The sequence below is a fragment of the Serinus canaria genome, chromosome 1A, assembly GCF_022539315.1.
Source record: "Serinus canaria isolate serCan28SL12 chromosome 1A, serCan2020, whole genome shotgun sequence".
In the NCBI taxonomy this organism is placed as follows: domain Eukaryota; kingdom Metazoa; phylum Chordata; class Aves; order Passeriformes; family Fringillidae; genus Serinus; species Serinus canaria.
The window spans coordinates 49,535,160-49,547,465 of record NC_066314.1 but is presented as its reverse complement, the minus strand read 5'-3'; the positions used below and the strand labels follow the sequence as shown (position 1 = coordinate 49,547,465).

General features: G+C 46.3%; 1 protein-coding gene across 2 annotated transcripts; it reads left to right on the top strand.

Moving 5' to 3' along the window:
* Positions 1-1,398: 1,398 nt before the first annotated feature.
* On the top strand, positions 1,399-11,081 carry PICK1 (protein interacting with PRKCA 1). 2 transcript variants are annotated; one of them, XM_030238350.2, is made up of 13 exons: positions 1,399-1,472; positions 2,297-2,388; positions 2,983-3,094; positions 3,562-3,690; positions 3,813-3,879; positions 5,188-5,277; positions 5,687-5,740; positions 5,840-5,902; positions 6,277-6,410; positions 7,176-7,268; positions 8,100-8,150; positions 9,398-9,542; positions 9,794-11,081. In XM_030238350.2, exons 2-13 carry the CDS (start codon positions 2,348-2,350, stop codon positions 10,033-10,035), a joined length of 1,221 nt encoding a protein of 406 aa, XP_030094210.1. In that variant the 5' UTR covers positions 1,399-1,472; positions 2,297-2,347; the 3' UTR covers positions 10,036-11,081. The 2 variants fall into 2 exon arrangements, with proteins under 2 accessions (XP_030094210.1, XP_009084743.1); XM_009086495.4 differs by lacking the exon at positions 1,399-1,472 and adding an exon at positions 1,586-1,819.
* Positions 11,082-12,306: the final 1,225 nt, after the last annotated feature.

Genomic DNA, 12,306 nt, shown 5'->3' with positions numbered 1-12,306 from the left:
GCAGAATCTGTCCAGCTAAATTGTCACTGTCTCTAGGGATGGATATTCCACCACTTCTCTGGGCTGATGTAACAGTGCTTACCCACCCTCATAGTGATTTTTATTCCTTTTGTTGCACTGTAATTCCATCCTGCAACTCGCAACCCCTTCCTGTTGTCTTTAGCTGTGCAAAAACTCTCAAGAGTCTGGGTCCATCTTCTCTGTATCACCTGCAGCCACAGCCAAGTGCTGCTGCACTGCCGAGCCCCAGCAAGCTCTTCGTGCTGACATCAGGCTCTGGCTCATCAATTCTGGGGCTCCACTGATGTAAATCTCCTGTCAGTGGCCAGGGTCGGGATGTCAGTCTCTTTTCTTCAGAGAGCTCCCACCTGAAGGACTGCATTTCTCATTCAGCGTCCCCTCATAAATAAATCACATCTTAGACTATAAAAAGATAATTAACAACACACTCTTGCCCCTTGTAGTCCAGCATTGTGGGCGGCTTCAGTCAGTGTTTTGATGTACACAGACAAGAGGCTCACGGGGCTGCATAGCGCAAACACTAACCACCCTCTCAGCCAGCAGGAGAGCTCATCGCCGTGGCCATGGTTCCGAGTCACAGAGGAGTTTTCAGGTCAAAGAGCACAGTGTTGGGGTCATGGGGTTTTTTGATCTGCGTCAGTAATTCGGGTTAGGAAGCCCATAGTTGCTCAGAAGCCAGGAGCAGCTGGAAAAGATGACTCATAATGCAACAAGGCGACCACATTTCTCTGGGAAATCAAAGCATTCTCCCAGTGGTGGTGCTGTCATGATGGAGGCAGGAAAACCATTTGAACAGCCAACCACTGCCCCCTCACACATGGCAGAGGAGAAGAAGGCTTGGAAGCCTGGTGATCTGCCGCACACGTGGTGGTGCAGTGGCTTTGCACACAGCCGTGCTGACTGGCTTCCACATCCGCTGCCATCCGATGCTTCTTCGGGTCACTGCTGATGATGATTGTGCCAAGCAATTTCACAGAACCACCGAATCAGTTAGGTTGGGGAAGACCTCTGAGATCATGGAGTCCAACCTGTGACCAAACACCACCGTGTCAACCACACCGTGGTACTGACTGCCACATCCAGCCTTTCCTTAAACACCCCCAGGGACGGTGACTCCACCGGCTCCCTGGGCAGCCCATTCCCATTCCCAAACACCCTTTCCGTGAAGAAATTCCTCCAGATCTCACACCTAAACCTCCCTGGTGCAGTTTGTGACTATGTGCTCTTGTTGCCTGGGAGATGAGGCCGATCCCCACGTGGCTACAGCCTCCTTTCAGGGGGTTGCAGAGGGCGATCAGGCCCCCACGTCTCCGGCCTAACCAGGCCCCGCTCCCCCGGTCCCCATGGCAACGCGGCAGGCGCGCGGGGGGCGGGGCTCGGCCGGGCGCTTCCGGGCTGCGCCGGCGGTGACGTAGCCGTCGGGGGCTGACGGCGCCGCGCGGCCGCTTCCGGTGAGCAGGGGGGCCCCTCAGGGACGCCCCCCCGCGGCTCCCCCGGGACGGTCCCGCCGGGCGGGCTGGGGTTTGGGGCTGGGGTTGGGGCTGGGGCTGCGCTCGCCCCCTGCCCGGACGGGCACTGCCCGCTGCCCTGCCCGCTGCCGCTGCCCTGCCCGCCGCCCTGCCCAGCCGCGCCTCGAGGGCTGCGGCACGCTCAGCTCTCGGTGAAACCCTGGTCCCTCAGGGTCGGGGGTGGTGAAGGCAGCCACCCTCACGGCGTCGCCGTGCCTTGGGTGCTGCCGAAGGGTGGGCTGAACCCAAACGTGCCAGCTAATTGCTGCTCGAAATTAAATGGAAACGGGGTTTGTGCATGGGGAAATAATGAGGCTTTCGGTGGAAAGCTTGAGCACGGCCTGCCGAGACAGGCGGTGAACGTCAGAAAGTGACTTGCTGTGAAGTCAAGAGCACGGAGATGTGCGATGGATGTCGGGGATAAAACAGTGTTTTAGCAGCCGTGGTGCAAGGTCGAGCGTGGGAAGAAGCAGCGGTGGGAAGGGACCACGTTTTGTTCTGTGCTTTGGAAACGCTGCACATGTGTCAGTCTTGGGTTTGGAACATGCAGCATTCAAACTCGAGGGCTTCGTCCTGTCACATGCAGAGCAGAGAACCAGGGACACTTGACTCATTTTTCATCTTTTGATATAAGAGCAGAGACCACAACGTGGCATTCCAGAAAAGAAAAAGGAGATTGATAAGGGTGACAGGCTGGTTCTCTGGTTTTTTTCTATCATTTTTTGCAATCATTCTTTTATTTGGTTTATTCTGTTCTTTTTTCCCAGGGAGTTTGGAATAAGCAGCTTCAGACAAACAGACTCCACTGAACCAAAACAATGTTTGCAGATTTGGACTATGATATTGAGGAAGATAAGCTGTAAGTATTTCACTTGTCTTTTCCTGGTGTTTCTTACAATAGAAGTAGGCTGCTCAACCAAGGTCTCATGAGAGTTGATAAATTTACCTCTGTGTGACACTGAACATCATGATCATGTGTGACATGAACATGTGATGCTGAACATCAGCCTTCCTGTTCAGTGCTGATTTCTTGCTCCCTCTGGAGAGTGGGGATGAGGCATCGCTGTGCTGGTGAGCAAAGGAGAATATTTGTGTTGCTCTGCAGTGACTGCTCTGCATTTAACATAGAGCACTTGATTTGCATCGCATTTGTGCTGTGCAAGTTGTCCTCTCACCCCAGCACTAAGTGCTAAAGCATGATAGTGTTTCTTCAGTGCCTAGCCATGGATGAGGGTGTCTCTTCCACCTCTAATCCTTACATGCAATCCCAAGAAAAAGATGGCACAGAAGGTCTCCCTGCTTGCCCATGCTGATAGACTCAGTGGCAGAGGTGAGGGAATGAATTCAGATGTGCAGTGCCATTGATGTTTTCCATTTGTACTGACTCAGATACTGGAGTTGTTCCATATGCAGGCAGCTCTGCCTACATTCAGTTATTCCTTTCTCTTGGTAGGGGCATCCCCACTGTACCGGGGACAGTGACCCTGAAGAAGGACTCTCAGAACCTGATTGGGATCAGTATTGGAGGAGGAGCACAGTACTGTCCCTGTCTCTACATTGTCCAGGTGGGCACCTGGGGAGGAAAAACAAGCCATCTTTTTAAAACAGTGTTGGCCTGAGAGATGGGAAGTGTGGAAAGAGAGCCCTATGCTCTTTGTTTTTCTCAAAGTGGGAGATGACATCTCACTTTCCAGTGAAAATGTTTCCTTACTCTAGTACCTAGTAGATGGGGAAGAATTAAATTAAGACTTCTAGAATTATCCTTCTCCTTGGAGAGCATGTTAGAATTCACAGGGGAACAGTGTGACACTCCCAACACAGGAAATCCTGTGCTCCAGGAGGCACATCCTAGGAGCAAGAACTTCCTGAGGGAACAAGATGATCAGCCCACCTGTTGGTTTGGGGGAAAACTGCAGCTTCATCATGGACAGAGTAGAAGTGGATTAAGTAGGAGGAGTGCAGCTGTTTGGTTTGTGCTCTTCAGCCCTGCCTTGCCCTGCTCCTGCCTGGAGCTGCCTGTGCTCTGCCCTAGGTGTTCGATAACACTCCGGCAGCCTTAGACGGCACCGTAGCAGCCGGGGATGAAATCACTGGAGTCAACGGGAAATCCGTCAAAGGGAAGACCAAAGTGGAGGTGGCCAAGATGATACAGATGGTGAAGGTGAGAGGTAGGAGGGGGCACTGGAGCTTCTGGGTCATAGTTGGCAGCTTATTGTCCTTGGGTAAAAGGAGCTGCTGCTGCCTGCTTCCAGCACAGCCGTTTGGGGTTTGCTCTCTCTGCAGGGAGAAGTGACAATACACTACAACAAGCTTCAGGCTGACCCAAAGCAGGGCAAGTCTTTGGATATTGGTAAGACTGGTTTCTTTCTCCCTAGAGTGTTAAAATGATGCAGAAGGGTGAAAGTTTGGTCCCAGCTAAAACCAAATCTGTTTCCTTTCTTGCTCTTAACTCAGTTGTTTTCAAATGGATACTGTCAAAGAGAGTTTCAGGTTTAAAAAAAATCCTTCTCTGACATTTTGAAATAGGCTTGAAAGTTAAATCAAGACTTAATTGTTGTTGTGGGAGGCTTGTTTTTCTGTGCTGTGTTTAGCATGGATGATGAATCTCAACTGCATAATAATTTAATTAATTTATTTTTTAATACCTATAAGTTAGGCTGACCTCTTTTGAGATGTACACAGAAATGTGTCAATTGAAAGGCATTGGTGGTGATTTCTAACCATGGAGAACAGTGGTGAAATACCTGTCTACACTGAGTTTTGTACAAACATAAATTTTATGGGAAACAGGAAAGCCTTTGTTGCTAAAACAAAGTGTCTGGTTTTGAACTAAGCCTACACAGCCGTCTCCTTTATATGGTCTGCCTTTCTCACTTTCAGCAAAATGTATCCATTCTCTTTGCTCTCATTTATTTTCCTGGTGATTATGGTGCTAATAAATTGACACGAGTTACGGAAAATTGTGAATAGTGAGATGGATTTCTGGGAAAACAGAAGTGTGATGAGAATATGGTGTTTTTCAGAACACTGTGATTTCAGCTGAGTTCTTGGGATCTGCAGGCAAGTCTGCCTGTAAATAAAGGTGACTGAGTCATCTGGTTCCAAGGAGGGCATAGATGTCTCTCATAGTGATTGTAGGGTACTTGTAATTGTACTCTCATAGTAATTTGTAGGGTATGACCACCAAAGGCAGAAATTCCATCAAGAGGTGGCAAAAGGGTTTAATTAGGATTCAAAAGGTAAAAGTAAGGAAAGAGACAACACTGAGCGTTAAATCCTATTTGTCTTTCAGCCTCATCTCCCAAATTCAGCTGAAGTACTACAGTAGATAGCATAAGCAAAGTTTAGTTCCAAATACCAAGATAAGTGCTTTGCTTATAGCAAACTGATTGATTGGGACAATCTTCCAAAATAATTGCTGGAGCTCTGTTGATTGAGGTATTTTGGATGTGAGAGCAAGAGCAGATAGACAAGTTAAAAATCGTGTTATGCATGACCAGAGTGTCATTTTTCTATAGTATTCTTTCTTCTTGCTGCCTCAATACTGAGTTTAGTGCAGTTTATCCTGTGCTTGGAAAACCAGTGAAACATGCTGGTGAGCTTTTCATGCCCATGGAATGACCCTGATGCTGGTTTGTCACTTTGTTTTGGCCTTTAGTATTGAAGAAGGTAAAGCACCGGCTGGTAGAGAACATGAGCTCGGGGACAGCAGATGCCCTGGGGTTAAGCCGAGCCATACTTTGCAATGGTAGGTATTGTCCAGGAGGACATTTTCCTAATGGAATGCTTACTCTCCTGTGTTTGCCTGCTTTTTATTGTTGCTTGCATGGTCCACATTCTTTTCTTCTGCTCTGCCTTGCTGTTGAGATTGTCTCTGCCCTTCCTGAGTGATACAGCCTGTCCTTGTGGCCACTCTAAATGTTATCTCGGGTCAGATTAATTTAAAGCAGGGACCAACTTAGTGAATGCCAGTAGATGATGACCCCACACTATAAAATAAGTTTGCAGCTTCTCATGTTGTATCACAGGATAGACATTAAGGGATGAGGGAAACTTGAACCAAATATATGAAATTGGTATTTTCACCTGATCAGGTCTTAACCATGTTCTGAATGTGACTGTTATAATTCTGTATTCTGATTCTTGTTTCTATTTAGATGGACTAGTGAAGAGATTAGAGGAACTGGAGAGGACTGCAGAATTATACAAAGGTAAACTTGGTATTCCATCAGACAGCAGATGGGAGAGAAGGATACCCTCATTGTGTTCCAGTGAAGTGACTTAAATGTTTTTTCTGGCTTTCGTCACAGGCTTGACAGAGCACACCAAGAGTCTTCTCAGGGCTTTCTTTGAGCTATCTCAAACACACAGAGGTAAAGAATTTTTAGCAAAGGGAGCACAAATCTTTGACCTTCAGTTTCAGGAGTTTTTGTCAGTACTTGGATGTGTGATTCCCTCACTCAAAAAAAACCCTAAGGGTTGCAGAAATGCGCTGTGAAAGGCTGCTGTCCTGTATTACCAGTCATAGTGCTAATGCAGGCCTTGTCCTTCACATGGGACATTGGGGAAATGCCCTGCCAAGCTCTGGTCTTTAGGGAATATGTAGCTTACCTTTACTATTTCCCACATGTAGCATCATCCCCCAGCTAATTGTAAGATTATGGGAGAGTCTTCTAATACTAGAGACTAGATTTTTCTCAGCGTTCACCTCTTTATTCATCTGTCTGTATTTATTCTGCTGATGCAGCATTTGGAGATGTTTTCTCTGTCATTGGTGTACGGGAACCACAACCAGCTGCCAGTGAAGCCTTTGTGAAATTTGCTGATGCCCATCGCAACATTGAAAAGTTTGGGATTCACCTTCTGAAAACAATTAAGCCGGTAAAGAATTTGACCACAGGAGTAAAGGGTTTGGAGGAGAGGGGAGTCTAGAAGGGCAGAAGCCTGTCTTTAAAGGTGTGGTTGTAAAAGTTCATTCATTAAGGGAAGAAGGATCCTTATCTGCTTTCCTTCTGGGAATTCTCTTGATAATGAAAAGAACCTGAGAGGTAACATAATGAATATGTCAACCTTGTCCCCGTGACTTCTGCATGTGGGTGTATTGCTCTCCTTTTCCTTTGGGGATGAGGGAGTTGTTTCACTGACCAGTCTAGTACCTGATATTGGTACCCATAACTGCATTGTGTCACTAAAAGAGTTCAGACAAGCAAATCGGGAACAATGTAAGAATGTCAATCAATATATTTGAGTGAGAGTCTCTGAGGGTCTCTGCACTTAGTTTAGCAAAGAGAGAATTTAAGTGTTGATTTGGGCACCACTTTCAGTGCTCTATTGGATAGACGATGCTGGGTTATGAAACTTTGAATCAGGGAGAGCTGTTTCCAGAACCAGCTGAAAATAAAATGAGTCAAAGATGAATCTAGGCTGGAAGTGAGGCAAGCATTTCTAGCACTGGAACCGCTTGCCAGTGATGGTAGAGGGGGCTCTAACCATTCTGAGCCATGATCAGACATTTTCTTTCAAATGTGCTGGAGTTCAAAGAAGAGTTTTGAGGCAGCCTCATGACCTGTGCTGGGTAAAAGATTGCACTTGAATTGTAGTCATGTTTTTTAGTCTTAATTCAGCAAGAGGGTGTTTCCCTTGCAGATGCTCACTGACTTGAATACCTATCTGAATAAAGCTATTCCTGACACAAGGCTGACTATCAAAAAATACCTGGATGTCAAGTTTGAATATTTGGTGAGCTGCTTTTTTTTTTTTTCTCTAAGTGTTGGTTGAAATTAAGTTTCATAGAATCATCCTGAAAGTCACATCTAACCTATATGATCACATATCCATCCTTCCATAATCCATGAGAGAATGCCCTGTTTTTTCTAGTTCTTTGTGTACTGACAGATTACTCAGATTCAGATACTTGCTTTTAACTTGACACTTCTCACTAGTAAGAAAGATCTTACAGCACCATATGACTTATTTTCTACATGATCAGAATTATTTCCTGATTTATTTCTAAAGAGTTTCTCTCCAGCTTAGACTATTGAACTCTTCTAAAGAGCTTCCCCTTACATATTTTTCAGGTAATTTTGGACACTCCTTCTTTAGCCGAAGCAAACAACTGTCAAGTCATATTTGCTTTAATTTAGACCTTGCCTTTTTTTTTCCTCCTTCATTCCACTCAGCCCTCATTTTCTACCCAAAAAGGGTAAGATTGCTCAGTGCACCTGTTCCCTAATTGGAGGAATCTATTTCCTTTTACCTGCTGAGAGTAGTACTTGGAGCTGCAGCCCTATGGCAAGGGAATATGGCAGAATCTCTTCCTACATAAATCCTTCCTGCAATTAATCTTTTTGTTTCCCTTCTTATTTATTCCCATCTCATATTTTCTTGTACTGTCTTTTCCCAAAGAGTAGAGGAACACTGGATTTTTCCCACTGTGCTTTCTTCAGTCTGTCCCCTGAAGGAAGGCTTGGAATGGTGCAACCTCATGGGTATGGGTGATGATCAAGTTGTTTCTAATTTTTAATAGTTCATTCTTGTTTTGCTTTTTTTTTTATCTTTAATTCTGCAAAGTCTTACTGCCTGAAAGTCAAAGAGATGGATGATGAGGAGTACAGCTGCATTGTGAGTATCAGTACAATTGCAAAAATACTCCTGTGCCTGTCAGCATCCAAGCTAGTGAATGCATCCTAAAGAATTACATACATTTATTCTTAATGTATTAGAAACAGGGGATCCTTAAATGCTACCTGGGAAGCACTGCAGCTTGTTTGCTCAGTGGTTGCCTTTCTCAGTGTTTAAGTACTATTAGGTTATGCAAGGAGGATTAAGGTGTTATCTTCATAGATTCCATTTGTGTGTAGTGTACAGCTTATCATTAAGACTTGTTTCTTAGAAATGGAGATTTAGCTTTTCTGTAGCAAAATGCATGTGAAGCTGCATTTATAAGTGAAGGAAGTTGATTAAAGGATATCTCTTAACAATAGGGAGTTTATAGTTTAGAGTTTTAGGGGTTTAATCCTTAACAGCTTTGTTTAAAATAGCTAAAGGTATCCCATGAATTCCAGTTTCCCTGCATTAAAGTAACATCTTTTTTTATCCTCAGTGTCAACCTCAGAGCAGGCATTTGATTTCTTGGAATGCTTAGTTCCCAAGTGCCAGGCAAGAATCAAACTCCTAACATAATCTTTCATTATATGTTTCCTTCTAAATGGGAAGGAAGGAATCCCAGTCTTGCCCAGCAGAGTGGCACCTTTGGGTTTTGGCACATGCAGTGTGTGTTAGGGAGCTGTAGTCTGTAGCACAGATTTTTCTGTATGTTGTGTTTACAGGTGCAAGGGAAGGATGCTTCATTGCTGACAGAGCTAACCCCCTTCCACGCTTTTGCAGGACACTGTATATGTCCCTCCCTGTTGGTGTCCAGCATTGTGTCTGGATGGTTGTAGATACCAGAGGGTTCCCTGTGTAGATATGTAATTTATTATGCAATCCATACAGGGAAAACCTTACAGAGGAGGGCAGAATTTTTGTGTGCTTGATATAAACTTGTTCTTAATGCCAGTCTTACTAGTCCAGGTAAGAAGCCATGCCACCTTTCCATGCTGGGCTGAAAGGTGCCTCTGCTTTTGTATTTACTTAGTAGTGATGCTTTTCTTTACCATGGTTGGTGTGTTTGGCCTTCAGAGTGGCCCCACTGACTGCCAGTTTTTGACACGGCTCAGTGTTCCTCCTGGTTCCTGCTTCCTGACAGCAGTTCCCGTGTGCCTGAGAGGTCTGTAATAACTCAAGGCCATTGTGAGTCCACACTGGTAGGCAGACTGTGTGCAAGCACTGCTGTGGGAGTCTCTAAAATGGCGCTGTGTTTTTGGCAGGCTCTGGGTGAGCCTCTCTACCGGGTCAGCACTGGGAACTACGAGTACCGCCTCATCCTGCGCTGCCGTCAGGAGGCTCGCACGCGCTTTGCCAAAATGAGGAAGGACGTGCTAGAGAAAATAGAGCTCCTGGACCAGAAACATGGTGAGTGCCTCTGTTGAGTTCAGCAGACATGACTTTGGCCTTTATGTTTCTCCTTTGTCTCAGCTCAGAAGACAGCTCAGTTCTTCTTTGCTGAAGAGCTCCTTTGTGGCTGTACCTGAGACATCAGCCCTGAGGGGCAAAATGTGTAAGAGATGGTATCTAACACTGGTAAGGGAGGCTTGATCACAGCCTTCACACTGTTTGGGAAGGAAATTTTTACACTTTTCCCCCCCAACATGTCTCCTCTGCAGTGCAGGACATCGTGTTCCAGCTCCAGCGTTTTGTCTCCACGATGTCCAAGTACTACGATGACTGCTACGCTGTGCTCCGGGACGCGGATGTCTTTCCCATAGAGGTGGACCTTGCCCGCACCACTCTCAGCTATGGGCAGAAGGACACGTACACAGATGGGGCGGAAGAAGAAGCAGAAAGCGAGAGAGAGGGTAGCGGGAGGGAGGATGCAAATGGAGAGAAGCTCATTGATGATGCCTGAGTGTGTCAGCATGGCCAGAGGGAGGACTCTGCAGACTTATGAAAACATGTATTTCACATGGCCATTCATCCTCTGCCATTTCTCTGTGTGTCCAGCCTGGGATTCCTCCTCTGCTTTGGGTGGGGTAGGTGGTTGGATTGGGACGAACCTCTGCTTTCCTCTCTTTTCCTTTGCTTGTTTGCCTGGATAATTCTTTTTGCCCCTGGAGACTTCTGGTACCCAACCTGGGTACTGCAGTGTGGGGAGGAAAAGCCACTCCTACACCACCATGCGCCCCTGTGCAGGCAGGACTCTGCTGAGCACGGGGGCAGCACCAGTCCTCTCTGGCACATGGAAGCTGGTTAAGGTTTTGGAGATGATTACAAATGGTGAGAGCATCCCCCTTCCATCCTCCCCTTGTGCCATGGGGAAGTGTTGGCACCACTGCATGCTGTCTTCAAGCTCCTTCTGAGGATCCACCTTAGGACTGTGATGGAAATACCCTATCTCTTTAAAATAGAAAGGAGACACAAGCCCTTGTGGAGAGAGGAAGAGGCTTTGGGATCTTTTAGTATAAAGAATGACTAGTGTGCTTTCCTCTCTGCACAACTATTTTGTGCTGCCTCTGTGCCAGCCAGGAGCAGTAACTATCCTCCCATTCCCTAGCACAAGGGAAGGGGGAAAAGGAAAGTTGAGGTAAGTGAGGGTGCTTCTTTCCTCCTTCCTTTTCTCTTCCCCTTCCTCCATCCCTGTGGGCCAATCCCAGATGCAGAGGGCACCTTTATCTGTTAATGGGCAGCACAACTGCCAGGAGTGGTGGTGTTCTTGGGCCAGGGGTTTTGACTTCTCTGTCATTACATTTTAGTGGTCATGGGAGAAGCTATTTAAGTGCATTAATTTATGATCAAGATTTTTTTTTTATTTGTTTTTCTCTTTGATTGTTTTTGGAGCTTCTTCATCTCTGTGGGTGCCTGGAAAAAAGCCATCCATGGTCAAGCTGCTCTGGAGAATTTAAACAGACTGGTGTAGTGATTATTGTCTGTAATAAAAAAACATGTGACATTTCATTACATGTCCTTCATGCCTTTCTATGAGAGGTTTGGTTGCTTATCTTCCATTGGTTTTAATCTTAAGGTATAATCTCGGGAAGATGGTGTCATGTGCTGGCCGTTTTTGTCTTGTACTGGTGCATAATCTCTATACCAACCTGTGGTGATCAGTGCAGCGCAGATTTCCAGAGGAAGAGAGTTATAAACACTGCAGCAAGGCCAGTAACACCAGCTGCTCTGCATTTAGCTTCCCAGGGGAACACCAACCTTTTAAAGGCCACCAGGTGCCTCAGTCCCCCCAAGGGGGCATCCCTGTCCCTCTCCAGGGCCAGCTTCTCCACACAGCTCAGCTGTTGCAGCACAAGCTTCAGCTGATGCTTAAGTCCCTGATCCTCTTTCAGAGTTGTTGGGCCAAAACACGAAGCACTTGAGGGGGAACTGAAAATGCTTCAGTGGAGTCTGCCTGAAAGCCATTGAAACCAAGTGTAAAGTAGCATAGCTGGGTTTTTTAGGAGGAGGTCTGGGAATTTTGCAGCACTTTCTGTAGCGAGACCTCGTACCCTGAGGGCTTTTATTTGCTTTTGTGAAAATAATTTAAGAGTGGGAGGCTTAGTGGGAAATGTTGGCTTGTGACAAGGAAACAGAGGGGACCTTGTTCTAGTGACCGGCCTGGCTGACAAGGGCAGTTGTTTTCATGCTGTGGACCTTGGACCTCTGGGAAGTTGTGAGCTCCTTGGAGGACATACTAGTGAATAAGGGAAAGCCAGCCTGGGCTTACTGGGGAAAGAGCTGCAGAGCAGCTTGGCTGAGCAGAAACAGCGATCTTCCCTTGCTGGGAAGGAAAACAATCTTTGAGAGCCCTGGATGAATGCCTGCAGGCCCCCAGCACCCTTGCTGCTGCTCTCATTCTCCCACAGCTTTGCATCTAGGGTTTGGTATGGGGTTTAGTCTTGTTTGGGATATTTCTAAGTGAGTTTGAGTAGAAAAAAGCCCAAAGTCACCACTATGACTAGCTCAATATCAGATCTAACAGTGGTGTTAGCTATGGTGGAACAGAGTACAGCCTCATTGGGTTTACCTTCTTCCCTCCAATTTCCAGTTGTTCTGTCTCTTCTTAAACTGATATTCTTCTACAGCTTCATTTTGCTCATCACTTACTGCTGTTTTTTGTTTGGGAGCACCTAGAATGAAACCCTTTCCTTTATGTCCCCGCTCCCCTGCTGTGCTTAAATGGCTTTATGGA

Excerpts from the sequence above, each read along its gene's own strand:
- PICK1 (XM_030238350.2), top strand. The coding sequence starts at position 2,348 with ATGTTTGCAGATTTGGACTATGATATTGAGGAAGATAAGCT. Across the intron at positions 5,278-5,686 it reads CCGAGCCATACTTTGCAATG|ATGGACTAGTGAAGAGATTA; the intron begins GTAGGTATTGTC and ends GTTTCTATTTAG. Across the intron at positions 6,411-7,175 it reads TTCTGAAAACAATTAAGCCG|ATGCTCACTGACTTGAATAC; the intron begins GTAAAGAATTTG and ends TTTCCCTTGCAG.